The sequence below is a fragment of the Apostichopus japonicus genome, chromosome 16, assembly GCF_037975245.1.
Source record: "Apostichopus japonicus isolate 1M-3 chromosome 16, ASM3797524v1, whole genome shotgun sequence".
Lineage (NCBI taxonomy): Eukaryota > Metazoa > Echinodermata > Holothuroidea > Aspidochirotida > Stichopodidae > Apostichopus > Apostichopus japonicus.
The window spans coordinates 11,349,652-11,372,149 of NC_092576.1; the positions used below are offsets into that span (position 1 = coordinate 11,349,652).

At 37.4% G+C, this 22,498-nt stretch overlaps 1 protein-coding gene across 1 annotated transcript in view; it reads left to right on the plus strand.

Moving 5' to 3' along the window:
* The first annotated feature begins 1,721 nt into the window (after positions 1 to 1,721).
* The window catches only part of LOC139982419 (oxysterol-binding protein-related protein 11-like), a 28,938-nt gene continuing 8,161 nt past the window's right edge, over positions 1,722 to 22,498 (plus strand). The window contains exons 1-13 of the mRNA XM_071995257.1: positions 1,722 to 1,849; positions 6,857 to 6,883; positions 7,840 to 7,945; positions 8,787 to 8,834; positions 10,341 to 10,493; positions 11,703 to 11,882; positions 13,067 to 13,108; positions 14,379 to 14,521; positions 16,323 to 16,465; positions 18,145 to 18,275; positions 19,690 to 19,775; positions 20,276 to 20,357; positions 21,535 to 21,730. Coding sequence (XP_071851358.1) covers positions 6,861 to 6,883; positions 7,840 to 7,945; positions 8,787 to 8,834; positions 10,341 to 10,493; positions 11,703 to 11,882; positions 13,067 to 13,108; positions 14,379 to 14,521; positions 16,323 to 16,465; positions 18,145 to 18,275; positions 19,690 to 19,775; positions 20,276 to 20,357; positions 21,535 to 21,730 — 1,333 coding nt within the window. The 5' untranslated portion in view covers positions 1,722 to 1,849; positions 6,857 to 6,860. The remainder of the gene's footprint in view (positions 1,850 to 6,856; positions 6,884 to 7,839; positions 7,946 to 8,786; positions 8,835 to 10,340; positions 10,494 to 11,702; positions 11,883 to 13,066; positions 13,109 to 14,378; positions 14,522 to 16,322; positions 16,466 to 18,144; positions 18,276 to 19,689; positions 19,776 to 20,275; positions 20,358 to 21,534; positions 21,731 to 22,498) is intronic.

A 22,498-nucleotide genomic window follows, 5' to 3' on the forward strand; every position in this document is an offset into this window, starting at 1 on the left:
TGACAGGGGCAATTTTCCCAAAATAACACCCGAAATTTAAAAAAAAAGTATTTTGGATCCTGATTATGAGATATTTCGGACATGACATCCCTATTTTAAAGTTGGGTATATGCCGCTTGGAAACCTCGGGAAGTGCCGTTTCCGGCCATCTAGATGGTTTGTTAATCCCAAAATTTTCTTGTACGCTTCGCGCCAACTCATGGTGGCGCTACGCTTAGATAGTCAACAAGGTCATATCCCCCCCCCCCACTCGGAACTACGGATCGCCGCCCATGCATATGACACCATTTTGCATTTCAGCCCTTCTTTGAAAGCAAAAATTGTACACCCCTCCCCTTAAGACCCATCCCCCAGGACGGCGATCATTCATGCCTGGCGCCCCCCCCCCCTATTGGAAAATCCTGGATACGCCCCTGAGATTTGTACTATGGAGACTTGAACAGCGGTCAAAGTGGCAAGTCAATTTTGCGTTTTGGCGACTCGAGTAGATTTTTAGTCACGGTCTCAACATGGCGAGTACTTTTAAAAATATTTGTCGAGGCATGCATGAGAAGAAACCTGTTGTGTTTGGTAGAGATCAATTTGTATGTTGAATACAACTAGTTTCCATCTCGGTCATGTAAATATGTTAATATTGTTTGTCATATCTCAATGCTTTTTGCTGTGGCCTACTATATATAGTACAAATATACTTAGATTGAAGTATGTTGTTCATCCTGGCTATACGCTACAGCCTAGTGTGCCACATTCATCGAAACCACATTGCAGTTTTGCTGTCTGTTTACAAGTTCAACTCAAGAGACCTCTCAATTTGTTCAGGTCCTCAGTGGTTGGGGGGGGGGGGTGTCATCGAGGGGACAATTTATCTCTAATAAACAAAACAACCTTCTAAGGTCAAAAGGTCATGCATATAGTAGTAAAAGATGGTTTCCTTCAGTTGACTCGAAGGTTATTTTATTTTAGGTATGAGAGGGTTATACATTGCTTCTATGCATGATCATACAGTTCTTTGGGGAAAAAAAGAACATCGCTCCATTAAAATATGCAAACGTGACCTACTTTCATTCACCAGAAAACTTTGTGGGTGGGGGCTAGAAGAACAGTTCATATACTTTTGTAGAGATCACACCAAGAACTATTATCTACATGAATTTCATTTATATTTTTCATCATTGAGGTCATTTTGGGCATGCATCAAAAAAATATTCGATGATACGTGTTGATCCAAGACTGCGTAAAGTGCTCTGCAGAAACTGATTAAGACTTTTATTACTTATTTCTAAAATGCAGCTTAGTGCGCTTACAGCCAGTCAGTTAGTTGCTATTATCCTTACAACCTCTCTTCCGATTACATCTCTTTACTCTAGTAAGAGTTTTTTTTTCAGAATAAATCCATGACTTAATTTTGGGAATCCTATATTCGAATCATATACCAAAGTCTACATTGGAGTTGTTCGCTGCTTTGGACCGTTTCAAAACAGCGCCACACCAAAACATACATCACCTCATTCCAATTACGTACATATCCTACAAAAAGACTCATTCGATTTGTCAAATAAATACATATTTGTTGAATATTTCATAATATACCAGGATACTATTTACTGCATTGTCATTTGATAATCTGTCTATAGTCAATAAGACTTAAAATGATTGATTTGAAATACTTTTACACGTTGTTATATTTTGCCACAGTCAACATTTTTAAGGTATTAGTTGTTGCAAGAGTTGTCCTTGCCCAGGAGTTACATACATAAACCAAAGACTATTAACATACACAAGAAACAGTCAAGTAGCCCTGCTCTAGATAAAACTTTACGCGAAAAATCACTCTTGGGCGAAGCAGTTGGTAAGAAACCTCAAATTTATGTAGTTTAGCAATCGTGTTTGTAACCCATGGTTAAACGCATTCATTATTTAGATACAAAACAACGGAAATTCCGTAACAGATTCACAGACTGGCCATGATACATAAAGCCTATTTATCATGCTCCTATAGCGCGTACTGTTTGGACATACAGTAGCCTAGACTGTGCCAAAGTTAGGCTAAATCAGTGCACATCACTGTCACAGTACTAATAGTAATACTAGGCCTATACTGTACTAGTGAGTATAATAGAATTAACGGTTACGCCAGTTATAATGGTAGGATGGTACAGTAGTCTGACCGACAGCGATAAGGTGCTAAGAGTAAGACAACAAACGTTCCTTTTGAGGATAACAACTCAGTGGTGACAATCTTACGTTTAGATTTTGCTGAAGATGTTAGGGCTAGGCAAAATATTTAAAAAGGCATAACCTAGGCCTATGTGACTTTTCAAACATATTATGCCAGTAGGAGAGTATATATACCACTTACTACAAGCATAGCTTACTAATATTGGGTATTGGGAAAGGTATTGTTCAAAACACACTAGATAAATTCAAGGCTTGTTACTAAATACTAGGCCTAAATTACAGCAAGTTAGGTTAACACAAGGCCCGATCTGATCCTTCAACATCTCGCATGTGTTTAATCCTTATTGCATGCCACATGTTAATTGATGGGTGAATGTTTCCTTCTTCGATGGTGCAATTTTAACCATTTTAATTGAATCAGCGTACTTTAAGAATGTGATCATAGAAGTACCATACAAACTGACATTCAATCACAGCAACACTGCTAGGCCTTGATCCCACAGTAACATACTGTAGCAGCACAGAAAAATTGCTACGAAGAAGCATATGGTCAGAATGATCATAGTAAATTGCTCTTGTATGTTGGTGCAGTGAACTCTTTGTGTTCCCTAACTTGGTGAACTGTGTTAAAGGCATTGAAGACTCGCCCCAAACCTTGTACCGCCCTCTGAAAAAAAAACTTTCCGTTGCTTGCAAGTGACATTTTTTTCTTGTCGCTACAAAATGCAGACAGTAATGAAACGTAATACCTTGTTCTCTATTAGCTGGACCTGAGATGGCCATCACTGCTATGTACACTGTGTTGTGGATATTGACCGTAGCTGCATGTATTGACTGTACACTAGTGTCTAATTAACGGGTAGCAAGCTGTGTGTGTATCTAGTTGCACTAGCAGACACTCTACATAGTTACTGTCCGACAGTAAACAATTGTGTCCGCTTTTTCAAACCCCCTTTTCTACAAAACCAAAACAACAAAGACTAATGTTGCTATAATGAAACAGGGAAACATCAGTTTTGTGTTCTGAGGAACAATATTTCATGAATTATTTTGCTCATTTACTGACTGGAATCATAATCAGTAAACTTAAAACTACATTTTAATGCAAATAACTAGGGAAATTTTTTCCATCTCTTTTATTTACAAGAAAATTTCTAATTCCATCTTTTTTCCTGGTCAAAGCATGGATGGAATCACATACAGTAGTTGAAGGACAGAACCAAACCACAGTGCACACAGATCATCATTATCACTATCCATTAAGGGAACATTTTGCTCATAAACGTTATTGCCAAGTTACTATGATACCATCCTACTTGATGATGACGACCTCTTTAAGTTCAAAGCATTCATCATTATGCAATGACTATTAATAAGACTGATTTTCCAAATATATTTTGCGTTTGGGCAAATTTCTACCACACAGGTGGAACCTCGAGAGAATTGCCTAAACACCAGGCATGAGCTTTTTCCGTGAATTCGCGGAATTATCTGTGATTTCTTTTCTACCTCGGGGACAAAAACTATTATCCTAACACACTGTAGCATATGCAAACTGGAGCCTATACTGCAATTTTTGCAAATTTCCATGATTTTTTTTTAACCCAGGCTCATTCCTGAAACACTGTACAATCACGTGATGTGTCTGAGCGTCCTGTCCGTATTTTCACTTTGTTTGTTGTGCCCAATTATATTTGCTTCTTCTTCGCAAAGAAAGAAAAAACTGTCAGCAAACTTGATCTAAGTACTGCAAAAAACCTGTGTGTAGGTACATATGTAAAAGTTAGAAGGCATGCTGATGTTTCGATCCCAGCAGGATCTTCGTCAGAGGCTAACTTCAGATCCTCCTAGTCCAATTGAAATGTCACGCCCTCAACATATTACCTAGACGTTCTCTTTTCGAAGGTTTGTCAGGTTAAATCGTTTGAGTTTCAAACCATTTGCTATGTACATTAACTGTGCTAATCAGCCAATTAGCGCTTTCTAATGAGCCGGAATGATTAACTCAACGTTCCTCTGGAATCAAGCTAATTCAATATTATTGATAACCATATACTGGCAGCCATTGCTGAGGTGTAACATGACAATTTAACTCAAATATATTGAAATATAACTTCCTCAAATTATTGCATCATGTATACATGTCCAACTACTGGCATGTGTTACTTACTGTACACTAGTAAGCCTACATGTATAGTATGGCATCATTTTCTGTATACATTTTTCCTCTGGCAGTTTCTTTTCAACCTTTGGCAATAGAGGTGCCACTTTTGAATTTAGGCTAGATCTGTATAAACACACTCTACTGTAATTGTATGGTTGAACTAATTTTAATTCAAGAAATAAATAAATTTGGCACTTGTTTCTATTCAAATATATGGAGTCAGTACTAAAAGTGAGGGAGGGCTGTGCCATACATATCTATTTGTCCATTTTATACTGTATGCACTTTTCGATTGGATAGCTAATAGATTATTACGCCCATTTGTGCCATGCCTGATTCTGCTGGTCACAGACCGGAACATGAATAAATCCTCCTGTGTTTGGTCACCTGTTGTTTGATGTTGATAAACTTCACACCAGTACAACAGTACAGTAGATCATCAGAATCTACAGTATATGCTAGTACTGTAGATAATGTACTGTGGGTGTGACCTGAGTAGTACTGTATATATTGATCAATATTGTCTACAGCCTACAGGTGCGAAAACATCTGGTTTTAACAAAGGTAGTCGGGTGTACCGTACATATTATGTCATACATCAGGTAATGGGTTGGAATAGGTACTGGTTGATAAACAATATAATGAATAAATTACAAAGAGAGTAGAGGCCATGTTACTGAACTGTTATAGGAACAGGTACTCATTTTATACATTACTTTAAATGGGAACATTAAAATATAATGTCAGAGAGAGAAAAAGAGGGGTGAGTTGGGGTTGGGGGGGGGATGGACCAGAATCACCAGATGGATTCGAAACAACAATTGATACACAGAAGGAAATCATGAATAAATTATTAAGTGTGAAGTTCATTTTACTGAATTATGATAGGAACAGGTATATAATCATTTTTATACATCACTTTAAATGTGAATATTAAATGATCATGTCATAGAGAGAGAGGGGAGAAGGAGGGGGGGGGGTTAGGTGGAGGTGGTGGTAGTAAAACCAGTAGTTCCTGGATGAGAAACATCACTTGATACACAGAAGAAAGGAAGTAATAATAAAAATAATAATAATAATAATAAGCAAATATTTATAGAGCGCTTTATGCAAAGGCCTCAAAGCGCTTAAACAAGTACAAAAATATGCAAGTCAAATCACTGTAAATTTTGGAATAAATGAGTTTTTAAGAGACGCTTAAAACAGTCAACCGATGGTGCATTGCGAATTGAAGATGGTAGATTGTTCCAGAGATGAGGCTACATTAGTTTCTCTGTGCATATATATGAAGTAGATTGTCTAACAGTGTCATGTTATACAGTTTGCTGGTTGTTAAAAATCCTGATTTCTGTACAAATAATTTCTTGTCTTTTTTGAATGATGTATATATGTCACAAATGATCTTAATGGATTTCACATCATGTCACACTACAGTAGGTAACTTATTCATCTGCCAGACTGCAAGTTGTGGCCCGTATAAATCATAAGGTCCTTCCAATTATTAGGTCCCAGGTTCCAGTCATTCCAAGATTAATGTATGTCGTCCAGTTACAGAGTTGTTGACAATTAACAATTCATAATCATGGACGTTAAATGTATATGAATGTAAGAGACTGACTTCTAATTCGGTCAGCTTGCGGCTTTGATAAGCCAATGAGGCTTCTTCACGAGTTCCTGCTTGCAGGAGGATCTAAAATACATACATAGTACATACAGTACATACACGCATACATACACACACATATATACATAAACTCTACTGTCAAAGAGGCTACACAGCATGTAGATGCCTCTGCCCGACGTCGATGTCCCATAAATTCTCCGTCCTAGTTTTTTTTTCATTTCATCAAGTTTAAAACACAATGATGCAATCGATCTATAAAAATACAAAGAATATTGAAGTAACAGAAGTAACAGGTGGCCATTTATGGGAGTCAAAACTGTCAAATTTAACAGCAGAATATTGTGCATGGTGAGGCCATACAGTAACTGTAGGCTTTCTGTGTACATACAGTACAGTATGTGAGTGTAAGAGTGAAACAGTTGTATTTCATATAGTGTGCACGGTATTATTGTATGGGTCGTCTCCTCAAAGTATCTGAAATACATACATGCCGATTTTTCCTTAGTACGGATGCTTCTCGAAGGATGAACATGGTCTTGTTCCAGCCATTTGGATCATATTTATTTTTGCTGGATGGTGTTTAATTCATGTATCATTATAATATTGAAACATGATTGCATTGTTATAATATTGAAACATGATGCATTGATGCTAGAGTTTATTTGTTGGACAGGGATTCCACAATTGTGAACAATTGTTTTGCGACAAAAACATACGACAAAGGGAACACTTTTTGGAGAAAGAGTTTCTTTGATTTTTTTTCTTTTTTTTGGCTGATAAAGGAAATAATCTTGAGCAAATAATTTAGGCAGGATGACATCTGTCTGGAGATTCCTTAAAAGATGCTGTAGTTGTTGTAAATGTTGTCTTTGTCTTTTTCCCTGCTGCAGGACAATGGACGAAGACACCATATTTAGGTGAGTTAAAAACTTGCAATCCAACTATATTTAGTCAGATTGTGTAGGAGAACTTTGTCAAGGTGAAGGCAAGTAGGCGGGATTTGACCAAGAGGAAATCTCGATATGCAAATTGTGGGTGGGTTGGAAGGGGGGGGGAGAGAGGTGGAGAGAGGGAAGTTCTGTAGGGGTAGGGGAGGGGTTGGGGTTGGTCACAGTGGAAGAAGATGAGTAGAGTAGAGTTCAGTTCAGTTATTATTCATTATTTTCCATTGCAATGAAACAAAGATACAATAGAAATTGTGTGTACAGTAGACTAATACAGTTTTAATAGTTGGATGACTGTTCTGTATGTTTGAAGGAAGCCTGAGCACTGGTATGATGAAGGTGGAGGTTATAATATTTGTGCAGTACTGTAAAATTTGAAACAACTTTTGTGAGGAGGAGGTCTATTAAATTATGTACTGTTTATATTGTACATTAAATTAATGGGAATAGGGAATAGACAAGTTAACACAATATCAGTTGTGTGTATACTGTACAGTTCATGTGATAATTTTTCCTTTTTATCTTTAGTTAATTTTTTTTCCCTTTTTGGTCCATCAGGAGAGGAGAATGATGTTTCAGGGGCTCCTCCTCTGAAAATATCAGAAAGAAAGACATGGGCATTTTGTTATGGTCAATTTTCCTGATGTCATATTTCCCTGTTATTATTCTAGATGCATATAAAGTTCAACAGACTAACCAAATCTGAAGAAGGGAGGGGGATGGGGAACGTTGGAATCATATCAATTTTTGTCGCTAAATGCTATAAGACTGGTTGCTCCCCCCCCCCCCAAAAAAAAGATGGCGGGAATGTTTTCAGTAAACTTGCTGAAAAAGTATTCAGAAAATTTAGACACCAGAAGATATTTTTAAATACCGTACTTCATCGCTGATTTCATTTCTTTTGCCCGTCAATCTTTTTGATAATCCAGGCAAAAGTTGGACGGCCAACTGTCCAAGTACACGAATGTGATGAAAGGCTGGCAGTTTAGATGGTTCGTACTGGACCCCCAGTGTGGAACTCTGGAATATTACATGGTGAGACATATTAAATATAGAATATTTATATGTAGAATAATAAACTTGATGATTTCAGGGCACAATTGTAAGTCTTGATAAGTCATCGTCCAAGAAAACAGAAAATTGAAAGGTGGTAACATATCTTCTAAAGCCGTTCCGGTTTTCAAGATATAATATGTTCACCTTTCAAATATATATGTACAGTATGCAATATATTACTCTGGAATGCTCAGTTCAGGTTGAAAACTTGATGGTGAACATCGGCTCCTCAGTGCAGGCCTAAATTATGCTCATTAATTGTTTATAAATCTATTGTTTTATGAATTATATCTGCTGTATATTTTTCGTTATCATTGGCTGCACAGAGTGCAAACATGATGCTCAACTGTGTACTTGTTGTAGTATTACGTTCCCTTCAGACATGATTTTGTATCTAACTGAAGGCTATAAAATGTAGGCTATTACTGTAGGCTATAACCATGGGCTATAACTGTAGGCTTTAACCATAGGTTATAACTGTAGGCTATAACCATAGGCTATAACTGTAGGCTATATCCATAGGCTATTACTGTAGGCTATAACCATAGGCTATAACCGTAGGCTATAACCGTAGGCTATAACTGTAGGCTTTAACCATAGGTTATAACTGTAGGCTATAACCATAGGCTATTACTGTAGGCTATAACCATAGGTTATAACTGTAGGCTATAACCATAGGCTATAACTGTAAGCTACAGAATGGTTAAAAAGTGACTTACATGTATCTTCTATCCTTTTGTAGTTCCTAAAAATCATTGCCCAGTGAAAAATTGTTTTCATTTTGTTCTTAGAGTTGTTTTTGTTGTCATTTTCATTTCAGACTTCAGATGTGAAGACTCAGAAAGTAAGAGGTGGTGTTAACTTAGGGGTGAGTCTCTGACATTGCTAACTGCTGATGTTTCTTTATATCTGTTTCCCAATGCACAGACATGTAGCGCCACTACTTTAAGTACGGTAATGTTTTATTAGGGTGTTTATTGTTCAAACAGAAAATGTTCATGTATACAATGTACATATACAATGTACATATAATGTGCATACAATGTACATTCAATGTACAGTACATACAATGTGCATACAATGTACATACACATACAAGGTACATGTTTACAATGTGCATATATTGTACAGTACATGATACAATCTGCAACTACATGCAGTGTTCATACAGTGTACGTACAATACGCATCCAATGTACATACAGTAGAGCTGCAATGTACAACAGTTTACATACAATGTACATACAATTTGCATATAATGTACAGTACATACAATCTGCAACTACATGCAGTGTTCATACAGTTTACGTACAATACGCATACAATGTACATACAGTAGAGCTACAACGTACATACAATGTACATACAATGTGCATATAATGTACAGTACATACAATCTGCATACAAACTGCATGCAGTGTTCATACAGTGTACGTACAATACACATACAATGTACATACAGTAGAGCTACAATGTACATACAGTGTACATACAATGTACATAGAATGTGCATATAATGTACCGTACATACAATCTGCATACAAACTACATGCAGTGTTCATACAGTGTACGTACAATACGCATACAATGTACATACAGTAGAGCTACAAGGTACATACAGTGTACATACAATGTGCATATAATGTACAGTACATACAATCTGCATACAAACTACATGCAGTGTTCATACAGTGTACGTACAATAGGCATACAATGTACATACAGTAGAGCTACAAGGTACATACAGTGTACATACAATGTGCATATAATGTACAGTACATACAATCTGCATACAAACTACATGCAGTGTTCATGCAGTGTACGTACAATAGGCATACAATGTACATACAGTAGAGCTACAAGGTACATACAGTGTACATACAATGTGCATATAATGTACAGTACATACAATCTGCATACAAACTACATGCAGTGTTCATACAGTGTACGTATAATACGCATACAATGTACATACAGTAGAGCTGCAATGTACATACAGTGTACATACAATGTACATACAATGTGCATATAATGTACAGTACATACAATCTGCATACAAACTACATGCAGTGTTCATGCAGTGTACGTACAATACGCATACAATGTACATACAGTAGAGCTACAAGGTACATACAGTGTACATACAATGTGCATATAATGTAGCGTACATACAATCTGCATACAAACTACATGCAGTGTTCATACAGTGTACGTATAATACGCATACAACGTACATGTATACAGTGTACAGTACATAGCATGTGGAAATCCAACAAATATATCAACATAGAGAATGACACATAAAATGCTGGTTTCTTCTAAATCCCAGTGCATTTCATATTTTCATTTTACACATATATCTTCTACTATGTCAGGGTGCAGTTATATCTCCCAGTGAAGAAGATGAGCAGGCGTTCATGGTGAGTGCAGCTAACGGGGATGTCTACAGACTCAGGGCGCACGATGCCAGAGAGAGACAAAAGTGGGTCAGCAGATTGAGGGCAGTTGTCGAAAGACAAGTCGGTGTGGTGAGTCAACCCGGCCTTTGAATATGCAGTTAAAAGATGTGTATTTTAAATTAATTTTGAAATAAAATAAAACTTTTAGCAAACTGCTTATCCACTAGAGAGCCTGTGTAAGAGAATGTGTTAAAGTAAGTTGGCCTGAGGTTTCGATCCTAGCAGGATTTCTTTCAAAGGCTAAAAATTTTTTTTTTTTTAAATATATATTTTGACCAAATGTGATACATGTGGAGATAATCATCAGCAGATGAGGTAGTTGTTATATATATAGTTAATGTCATTTGTGTTGCCAATCAGTTGCCAGAAATATTCCATGTGTGACCAGTGATCATGCAGAATTAAGTATTGCGCCCTTTGATCTGTGGTCGACTAAGGGCCTCCATCTACAAAGCAGGCACGAGCTTTTTCCGCGAATTCGCAGAATATCCGTGATTTCTTTTCTACCTCGGGGACAAAAACTATTATCCTAACACACTGTAGCATACGCAAACTGGAGCCTATACTGCAATTTTTGCAAAATTCTGTGACTTTTTTTTACACCAGGCTCATCCCTGACAAAGTCTTGAGTTACTAGACTTGTATTCCAGCATGTGACAATGCACCCTTTAGTACCACTGTCATAACAGTTTACCTGCCTCGGGCATTTTCATAGGCTCTCTCGGTAGATCAGGGGAAAATTTGAGAGCTGAGGAAGTGACTTTTCCACGCTTGTTTACTCTGCAAGGCTTGGCAAAATGATTATGTAACACCCAGGCTAATGTTCTTTTCCTTGAAAGGTGAAGAAGTGGCCAGTGGTGAAAAGTGAACAGCAGTCTTACAATAGGGCGAATGTTCAAATGAGGGATCACAGATTTAAACCCCTTCAAACCCAAAGTCAACTTAAAAATTGTTTGTTTGTAAATTTACCGTTTCTGAGGGTACACTTTGTCATACCTATTGGAATATTTTAAAAAGTTAATATTTCAAAATGATGCAAGTACAGCTAAAGTCTGTAAGCATTTATGTCACTCATGTAATACACGGGAGGGCGTTCGTGTTGATCAGAGACGGATAAATTATCCTGGGTTGTCAAATACTGAAAAGTACAGAGGCTTGGACATATTAATAATTCAAATAAATGTGCACAAATAGAATAATCACGAACTAATTGTCTCTCATCATATTGACAGATTTTTGGAGACTTCAAGATAATCGTTGACTTATTTTATTCCACAGATGAATATATCTTACTCGGGGAAGTATAGCTCCAGTGAGTCAATCGGAGGGCGCTATACCCTACGGACTCCGCACAGTTCGCAAGAATCCCTCAGCGCCACGCAGGAATCGTTACAGAACGCTAAAGGAGTCATCCGTGTCGCCCAGGAAAACCAGAAAGCTCTTGTCCGAGATATTGAGGTAATCTATTGTAATGTACTATGTCAACAAAATATTGTGGACTTTTGCCCTCCACACAAAAATAAAGAGGAAAAAGGATCAAGGAATTTTCAATTTGTTAGCGTAAACTTTATTGGAAGTTGTCAGGAACAACTTTACGCAGTGCCATCATCAGGATATGTTACAATCTTCAAAATTTGAGGTTGGACAATTAATAATAATAATAATAAGTAATATTTATATAGGGCATAATCAGCAAAGCTGCTCAAAGCGATTTATAAATTATGTAAAACCTAAATACAAATAGTAACAAAAACGTAAATATTAAATATATAGAACCAATAAGGCATACAATGTAAAAGCCTAAAGCAACAATAGAAAAAACACGGGTACTAAACAATAATAAAAATATATGTATATAAACAAAAAAATAACAACCTGAAAGCATATAGTCCAAGAAAAATTCAGAAGTATGTAAATAGTTAAATAACTTTCCATTTAAGAAATAAACATCGTGATTTAAATAATAAAAAGCACAAAAATTTATGCACTGGTGGTGGCTTGATGATGTGATTTTTAGACTTACTCAAGTCTTCAGCATCGGGTGTGAAGGAACTTTAAATCTGTGAATATCTCCCAAGTGGAATAATATTCTGTCTTAGCTGTTTGGCAAAGTTGTTTGTGACACTTATCTCTATAACACAGACCAAAGGATGATAGTGGGTTTGTGTCACCTATCTGGAGGGTGGGGTGAGGAAGGGGGGGTAAGTTGTTTATGACAGTTATCTCTAACAGACAGACCAAAGGATGATTGTGGGTTTGTGTCTCCTATCTGGAGGGTGGGTGAGGAAGGGGGGGGGGTAAGTTGTTCATGACAGTCTTCTCTATAAGACAGACCAAAATAAAGACTGTTGGGTTTGTGTCTCCTTCAAAGAGCATGTTGCTTACAGTATGTTGGACCTCAGCTTTAAAACTAAGTAATGGACAAACCTAATGTAAGTTTATTCATTTGCATTTCAAATGTTTTATGCTGTATCAAATCACACCAAACAAACGTAGGAATATTCAGTTAGCCAGCACACGTATGATCACTGAAGCGCAACCGCATAACGTCATGCATAAAGAAGGAGAGATACGCAGGAACGTTTGTGATGATGTGTTGACTTGAACATAATCTACGGTATTTTTTTTCCATTCATTTCCAGTCTTTACCAGGATCTGACTGTGAGATCACTTCCCTGGATCCTGTGAGTAGTTCATTACTTTGCTTGATCTCTGTTAAAGCAGCTTTTTGCATTTTGTCGCTGTTTTCCACTTTTTTGACAAATCCATCGAGTTTTTTACATAAATCAATCACAAAACAGCAAACTAAGATATAAGCCAAGTTTTTTTCCCTGCCAAAAGCGTTAATTGCCGAGTAGTTAAGGTTATTTGCAGATAATGAGAAAAGTTGCGTCCGACAAATTACACATTTAATAATAATCGCATACAGTTCCCCCAACCCACTAGTTTGAATTCAACCAATCAGAGATGCAGGTTTGGTTATGAGCCGTTGCTAAAAAAGATTCAAAACGTTGAGTTGGTAACTTGGTTCAACAAGCGAGCTGGACTTTGACAGTTCCCTGGTACAACTGCCATAGACAATCTACACAAATCAAGCATGGTTTTGTATAACTTATTGGCCAATGACATTCGTAGCTTTAAAATATTCATATTATGGGCGAGGTTTATTTGGATCCCAATGGAAAATATCTTTGAGAAAAACAAAGTTGAAAGTTGTCAATTTTTTTTACTTTTATGCCACCATTTGAAGTAAGATTTGAATAGAAAAGCTAGTTATGTATGTTGTTATGGCATCGTGGAATCAGTGAGGTTGAGAAAAACCATAGAAAAGGACGCAAAATGCTGCTTTAAAACAGAATGGTCGACTCCCAATGTTTACGTAATTGTCATTCATATCTCGATCGGACAAGAACATCAATAACAAACCGGATAAGAGACGAGGGAGCATAGGAACCCTAAAAAGGACCATATGACTGTATGACAGGGGGAAAAAATATGTTGGTTGCATTTATCCACATCTCCACTAGCATCATTGGTCTTATTGAATGAGGAGGGCCCAAGGAGGGAGGGAGATGGTGGGGGAGAGGGGTGAGGGGGTGGGGAGTTATAGGGCCTTAAAGGAATATAAGGACAGATGAGGAAGCAAGGTCATCCCAGAAGATGTGTGGAAAGTAGAGCTTAATGAAATTGATAAAAAAAAAAAAAAAGAGAAAATTATTTTGCATTCTTCTTGACCTAATATATAAGTAGAAATTTATCATATTTGTTGGCTAAGTACATAAAATGTCAAATCAGGAAAAAACATTTCTTGGTGTAAGAAAATTCAGACCCTCTGCTCACCTCCCCCTAATATTTTCCCTTCCCTTCACTTTTTCTCCCCCCCTCCCACCCTGCCCTTGTATTTTCCCACCTTATGACTGGTTTTCTCTACACTATACATATGCACCACTACAGGATTGCCTCATGTTGAAAGCCACATCCCAAGCTGCCGTGGACTGTCTGGAAGACTGTCTCACTCTCTTACAGAAGTCAGATGTCTTACATGGAAACAAGAGTGCTAAAGACCAGGCCGTATCACAGTCCATGGCAAACATCAGGTATGAAAGCTACGACCGCACGCTCTGGTATCATTTAACAGTTGTCCCTGTCGGTTCGTCGATTTTAGCAAATCCGGCGCCGCGGCCTCAGTCAAAATGAGATCATTGAAAATTTGTATCACAGTCCATGGCAAACATCAGGTATGAAAGCAAGGACCGCAAGCTCTGGTATCATTTAACAGTTGTCTGTGTCGGTTCGTCAATTTTAGCAAACCCGGCGCCGCAGCCCTTAGTCAAAATGAGATCATTGAAAATTGTATCACAGTCCATGGCAAACAGGTATGAAAGCAAGGACCGCACGCTCTGGTACCATTTAGCAGTTGTCTGAGTCGGTTTGTCAATTTTAGCAAACCGGGCGACGCGGCCCTTAAACAAAATGAGATCATTGAAAATTGATGGAACTTTTAATAGACAAAATCATCCTATATCTTGTTCACCAGATGAAAGTTTATGACTGAGAAATATATGCTTATATGTATCATGTATGTCTGTACTAATGTGATTGAAAATCAATTTAGTTAATAATAGGGATGCACCGGATCCAAATTTTTGGATCCGGCCAGAACCGGATTTTGCCGGATAGTACATGAAATCCGGCCTGATAAAATCCAGCCGGAACCGGATTTTTTCATTACACAAGAGAAAATCATTAATAAGAAGTAGAAGTATGAAACAAGGAGCAAATCTTAGGTGAGGTATACGCATATAAAGAAGGTGAAATTAAGACCCCATTTATGAGATTAAATATGACTTGAAGTGGTGTAATCTAATAAAATAACTACAATATAATTGTTGACAATCTTGATACAGTATGTAAATTTGTTTGCTGGAAAAATACTGCATACTACCTATGAAGTTTGTTTTAAAACTGGAAGCTACATTTCACAAATCTCATACTTTATACTGAATAAAAAGATTATTTAACTGTTGTAATAACACTACTATCTGGATTTAGAATTGTCTTTTATTATTCATTATTTGGTAACGAATTTTTACACTGCAATATTATCTGTAAAATAAAAAAAAAATAGTTTACATTGATTTAAGTTAATACCAACACCTTTTTAAGGAAAAATTCAGGCCAGATTTTGAAAGAGATCCGGCCAGATTTTGAAAAAGATCCGGCTGGATTTTTTAAAAATATCCGGCCGGAACCGGAAACGGATAATTGCTCACTATCCGGCCGGATAGTCTGGCCGGACCGGATATCCGGTGCATCCCTAGTTAATAATCAATATTTATACAGGTTAATAATGCAGTTTGACGTAATCATTTTTCGAGTCGTCGCTCGATTTAAGTCGATGTCATGTAAAACTGTTGACAGGGTTGTGTGATGATCAGATCACTCTAACAGAAACTCATTGTATTGGTGACACTGCATAAACAGTTTCTACACAGAAGTGCCATGTCTTAATGCCTTAATTATCTTCCTATTGAACTGCCACACGGTACACAATTTTGTTGCCACTTTTACCATGCACACAAAGTTGTTTACAGTGTGAGTTGCCACTTTTTCCTGTGGTTACATTTAGCTGATGTGGTTGGCCCTCGATAACCCGGTCACGTTTGGCTGAGTTGAGTCGTTACATTATGGCTAAGTTTTAGACCTGTCAAACACTCACAAGAGTGTGTATCGTTAGTGACTGATAGTAATATTTATTGATTCTTGAAGCTCCAAGAGAATCAATGACTGTTAGGAGAGTAGCTTAAAATTAAATTCTTCCTTTGACTGATGGATAACTTCTCTGCATCTACGGTAACCCGCTTGATTCTTTTTTTTATGGTTTTGTCTGTTGTTCAGTTTTGATGTCAGAGCCCACATGCCTGCACCTTCTGCCAACGACCAACAGATCCATACTAACAACTCTCACAATACAGAGGTGACATCTGTGAGCACTCAGAGAGAAGATTTAGCATTTAATAACAGCAGAGAAGACCCTCCTGGTGAGTTGTCAAAGTCAACTCTGTACTAAGTACAATGATGTGTTAAGTAGTAATGGTAGGATACAGCTAAGTAATAAATGATATGTTAAGTAGTAATGGTAGGATACAGCTAAGTAATAAATAATGTGTTAAGAATGGTAGGATACAGCTAAGTACAACGATGTGTTAAGTTGTAATGGTAGGATACAGCTAAGTAATAAATGATTTATTAAGTAGTAATAGTAGGATACAGCTAAGTAATAAATAATGTGTTAAGTTGTCAAAGTCAACTCTGTTGTTGAATATTCAAAGAATTCTACTCCCCTGAATCAGGCATGAGCTTTTTCTGCAAATTCGCGGAATATCCGTGATTTCTTTTCTACCTCGGGGACAAAAACTATTATCCTAACACACTGTAGCATGCGCAAACTGGAGCCTATACCGCAATTTTTGCAAAGTTCCATGATTTTATTTTTACCCTAGGCTCATCCCTGCCTGATGTCATCATCTTGATATAACATGATTTATAGCAAGACTTGCACATCATTAAGGTCATACCAACAAAAGCTGACAAGTTCGCAAGAGCATTTAATAATTTACGTATTAATTTTTCGTTAATTGTTGTCAGTGGGTAAATAATGTCTCAAAGTGTTTTCACACTTATGAAAGAAGCCAATAGTTCTTTGATAGTGGCGGGCATCATCTTAATAAAACATGATTTATAGCAATACTTGCAGCAAATTTGAGCTGTGAAAAAATGGGGAAGGGGTGAAGGAGGGATGGTGGTAAGGTGGATATATACGTGGATACTTGTTTTATGAAAGCAAGCTTCATGCAATTTATCTTGATCAAAATTTTGGATGCCAAATTTCATGTACCAATTACATACAAGTTACGATGTAGGTCATTAAATCTTGATCAGTCAACTTTCCTTTCACATAGTCATGTTAAAGTTGAACAAAACATGAATTCCCCCTCCCTCCCCCCCCCCCCCCTCCTTTAGAATGCTTCTGATATTTTATGAAAAGTATCTGCATGGGCTTCCAAGATGTTGATAATCGCATCAAATTAATTCATTCCTAAAATTAAAAAATCAGTCTGTATCTCATGTTGTGTAAATACTCTGTAAAGTTGGCAAAATTGCTGACCAAATACAGAAAGCTGCTCGACTAGAGAGAACACACTTCAGGACACTTGAAATTTAGCGTGGAGTTTGATTCCATTTTTAGAGTTTTTTTCCCAAAAGTTTTGGCATCGGATGATAGATTATGTGTCGTGTGACTTTGAATGACTTCATTAGCTCCTTTAAAAAGTGAAACTTAATGGATTTTAAAAACACATCTTTTAAGTTCCTCAACGTGATTTTGTCACTTATATATAATTTTTGTTTTTATCTAGACTTTTACTTTTGTATAACTCTATTTTATGTGCTTATCCTTCGTTTTGCTTTTTTATAGGTTTTGGTCTGTTTTAAAATCTTCTCGTGTTTTAAGATTTTTGTGTTCGTATTTTACATACTGTTTAATTTTCGTTTATGTGTTTTCTAAACTTTTTATTCCTTTGATTTCTCTGTCTTTTTTTATGTTTCTATTTGTTTAGGCTTTGTAAAGCGCCTAGAGGCCTTTTGGTGTTTGGCGCTATATTAAGAACTGATTTATTATATATTTATTATGATGTTATTTGAACATTTTCACCGGCAGAGATCGACCCAGACGACGAGGTTCCCGATAGTGACGAGAGCGGCGAGAATAAAATCGGAGATGTAGAAGAGCACAAGAATGTCATCCTCCATCTTTTATCACAACTCAAACTTGGGATGGATCTGACAAGAGTAAGATTAAATGAACCAGCTATCCTCTTGCTTATTTGTTTATACTTGTGATAAGTCGAAAGTTAGGTTTGTTTACCGAATAGTTGGTGTTAATAATAATATTAATAATCAGCAGTTATTTTTACGATGCTTAAGCGACCAAAAATGTGGGAGAAGCCCGCAAGGGCTTATGGATTACAACTTACACATGGGGTGGCTTCCAATTCAACATTTTAACACAAATTTGGAATCTTTTCAATTTAGAAAGTCATTTTCAGATGGGAAAACCGTAGATTGCTCTTGGATGAAAAACCCACCTTACTGTGACATGGCCGGGAATCGAACCCCGAACCTCCCGATTGCTAAGCCTCATTGCTTCAAATGCCACCGCCTGTATCCACTCGGCCACAGCACTGGTGTGATATAAATCACACTTTAGTTTTCCCTTGAGAAGAGACAAATTGGAGACAAAATTTAATTCAAGAACAGGCTTCAGCTATGGTGTAATAAACTCTGGTGTTACAGGAGAGAGCATTGTGGTTATAAAGGCAGTGGACTTGTGATCTAAGGTTTGCAGGTTCGAGTCCCGGCCAGATCCTTGTCCTTGGGCTAAGGCAGTTAATCTCAATTACCTCTCTTCACATAGGTGGTGTATAAATGGGGGACCTGCAAGATAAATTGTCAGTTGGGCGCTGCCATGTGCAGGGCTTGTCTCTATGTTTGACAGGTAATCGTTGACCAGGCTAATAATGTGATGCACCATGAGCACAGTTATCGGTGGATACGTCTGTGGTTTATATAGCTAATTATTATTATTATTTGTGTTTTTTTAGGCAGTTACAGTCCTACCTCACCCAAACAGTAATACCCAAAATAAGTTACCAGTTGATAGAACTTAAAAGTTTGCATCTTTTGTTTTTTATGCCTCTTAACCAAGTGAACATAACCGAGACAGTTAGTGATTTGATTTGACTCTTAAACGTTCACCGTCTAGACAATTTCTCTATGTAATCATCAAGGCACTTGGTTGGTTATTCTATTAAAGGCATTGAAGACTCGCCCAAAACCGCGTGCCGCGCTCTGAAAAGTTGACTTTCTGTTGCTTGCAAATGACATTTTCTTCTTGTCGCTACAAAATGCAGACAGTAATGAAATGTAATACCTTGTTATCTTTTATCTGGACCTGAGGTGTCCACGCTGCTATGTACACTGTGTTGTGGGTATTGCCCGTAGCTGTATGTATTGACTGTACACTAGTGTCTAATTACCGACGGTAACAAGCTGTGTGTGTATGTTCTGGGATCGATGGTGGTGTCTAACACTCCTGTTTCACCTCATTCGAAACTAGGTCAGATTACGGGCATTAGACGTTTCTTTTTGTGCAAGTCTTCACACCCTTTAACAAGGTCATTTCTAATTTTTCTTTCCTGCACAGGTTGTCCTGCCCACTTTCATTTTAGAAAAGAGATCATTATTAGAAATGTATGCAGATTTTATCGGCCATGCTGATCAATTTTTAAGGTAAGTTCAACATTTGGACTTGACAAATAAATCACTTAATTGTAGAACTGTATAAGACACTGAAGCAGTTGTGTTGCCCTCCCCAAGAAATGGTTGAAAAAAATTATTGAGGCTATTAAGGTAGCATGTGCTTCCTAATGGTTGTCTTAATTTATTTACTTTAACTTGGAAACCAAACTCCAGAATCTGGTTTGAAAATAGCATTTTTTTGTTGGGTTTGCTGTCGTGTGGAGAGTAATACTAAGTCACATAGCAGCATAAAGCTTTTCCACCCAGTTTCAGCTTCAGTTTAATTCTATAATAATTCTTTGTAGAGGTGTTAGAGGCTGAGTTTAAAAATTGTACGAAACACAAACTTGATGGTTGCTCCTTTGGAGTGGAGGAGAGGGGCAGATAGAGGAGTGGTATTCAGTTGTAAGACTTCCAATCATAGAGGGGAAGTTGGGAACAGACGATTTTCAGAACCAGTGAAGTGTTCACCATTTTTGTTTTGTTGACAGAATATCACAGATGCCTACTCCAGAGTCGAGAATGTTAGCAGCTGTAGAATATTACCTTTGTTCCTTCCATACAGGTCGAAAGGTTAGTGTATGTATGTATGTATGTATTTTAGATCCTCCTGCAAGCAGGAACTGGCGAAGAAGTCTCATTGGCTTATATAAGCCGCAAGCTGACCGAAGTCAGTCTCTTACATTCATATTTAATGTCCATGATTATGAATTGTCAATTGTCAACAACTCTGTAACTGGATGACATACACAAATCTGGGAGTGACTCGAACCGGGGACCTTATGATTGGAAGGCACCGGCGTTAACCACTGAGCTAACACTCCACATGTGTATCATGTGTTGGAGCATATTTGTTTGTTTCTTTTATGTTCTTGCCATACCGTACATTTAACCGTGTGATAGTGAGTTGTGTCTGTGCAGAGCTAACCTCCTTACTCTCTGTTTTGATACATTTGCCTATAAAGCTATTCATGGACAGGTCCCACCTACTTTCAACAATTTCCTTGTTCGCAACCATGACATTCACAATTATAGCACACGGCACATACCAATGTTACGCCGTAATCACAATCACGCCAATGTAGGAAAATATAGCCTTCTCAAAGTTCTCATCGTACAAGCATCACATGGAATTCTTTGCTGCTTAATAGCAGGTCACAACCTTCCCGAAATTTGTTTAAATACAAATTAAAAAGATTTTACTTATACTGAGATTGAGGTTCCTCTTTCTGTCTTTTCTTGTTCTTCTTCTTTTTCTTCTCTTTTTCTTAGTTCTTTTCTTAATTCTTTTTTTGTAAGTTATGTGTGTACTCTATGTACAGGGAGTGTATCACTTGATAAGCCCACAAGGGTTTATTGATCTATACACTTCCTTACACATTCCATTACTCTCTGTTTTTGCTACAATTTATGTATATATGTTGTGGAAAAAACGAATAAATACATGATATAAACAAAGTACCAGTTCATATGTGGTAAGTAGGATGTTTAACCGTATTGGATTACGTGTTTGGTGTTTTAATACCCCTAGTCGTTGGGATTTCTAACATTCAGTTGAATTATGCAAAGTGGTTGGGTGTGGGGGGTTGTTGGTATCCCTTACATTTAATTGTGTGAAAGTGAGTTGCATGTGTGCATAGCTGTCCTCCTGGAATATACTCTCAGTTATGGTTCTATTTCTCTTGTATCATTTTGCGTTGTCAAGGGTTTTATGATGTATCACCCTTTCCCTTCATTCTTTTGCTTTCAGGGATCTGTTGCCAAGAAACCATATAACCCCATCATAGGAGAAACCTTTAACTGTTCGTACGAGGTACCCAAGGCATCTTTTCATCCGAGCGCTTCGGGGCCGCCTTTCACTGCCACCACCAACCAATCAGATTCCAGTCCAGAGGCTATAGAGAGGGTGACATTTGTAGCCGAACAGGTCTCTCACCATCCACCAGGTAAAAGGAGAACATGTTGTGATACTAAACACTAAAAACCTTTACGAGCAAATCTCATCAGAAATAAATGAACCTTGGTAAATTCTCCAGCCATTTAAATAGACTGAAGTTAAAATGAATCATTTTGCCTTACTTGGAGTACCATTTCCTAGTGTCATACATTGTTTTTCTTTCAACCACTGGTGTATCAGAACATGCTCCAATCAACTCGAACTACAGTATTTTTAATTTTTAATCACAGCTGTGTGTTTAGAAAAAAGTACAATATGACCAGTTGTATCATTTTTCATTACGTCAATATGTAGAAAAATGCCTAATAATTAACAGCAGTTGTTTTGTGTGAGCAGTAGCCTATTATTGTGTATTGCTATTCGGCCTACACATAGTCTAAGACTTGCTATATTGTTAAAATTCAAATAAATATGAATCTCATTGGTTATTTAATGGCTCATCGCAAGTATATATTTTCTAGCAGTCGTCAGAAGGCCACTGTAGGCCTACCTGTTACACAAACTTATTATAGCTAGATATAGGCCCAGGGCATGTTACTTGCTCCTTCACCATAGAGAAACTGTAGAACAAGGCGATGCAGTCAAAAGCAGCCGATGCTCACCCGCAATTCGCACGTTAACAGCCCACCACAGAGAGAGTTCAGCATCAATTCAGCCAGGCTGTGTGAGGACAAGATTGCAAGATTTGCTTCACAGTTGCACACAATAGCAGGCATGAGCTTTTCTGTTTATTCACAGAATATCCGTGATTTCTTTT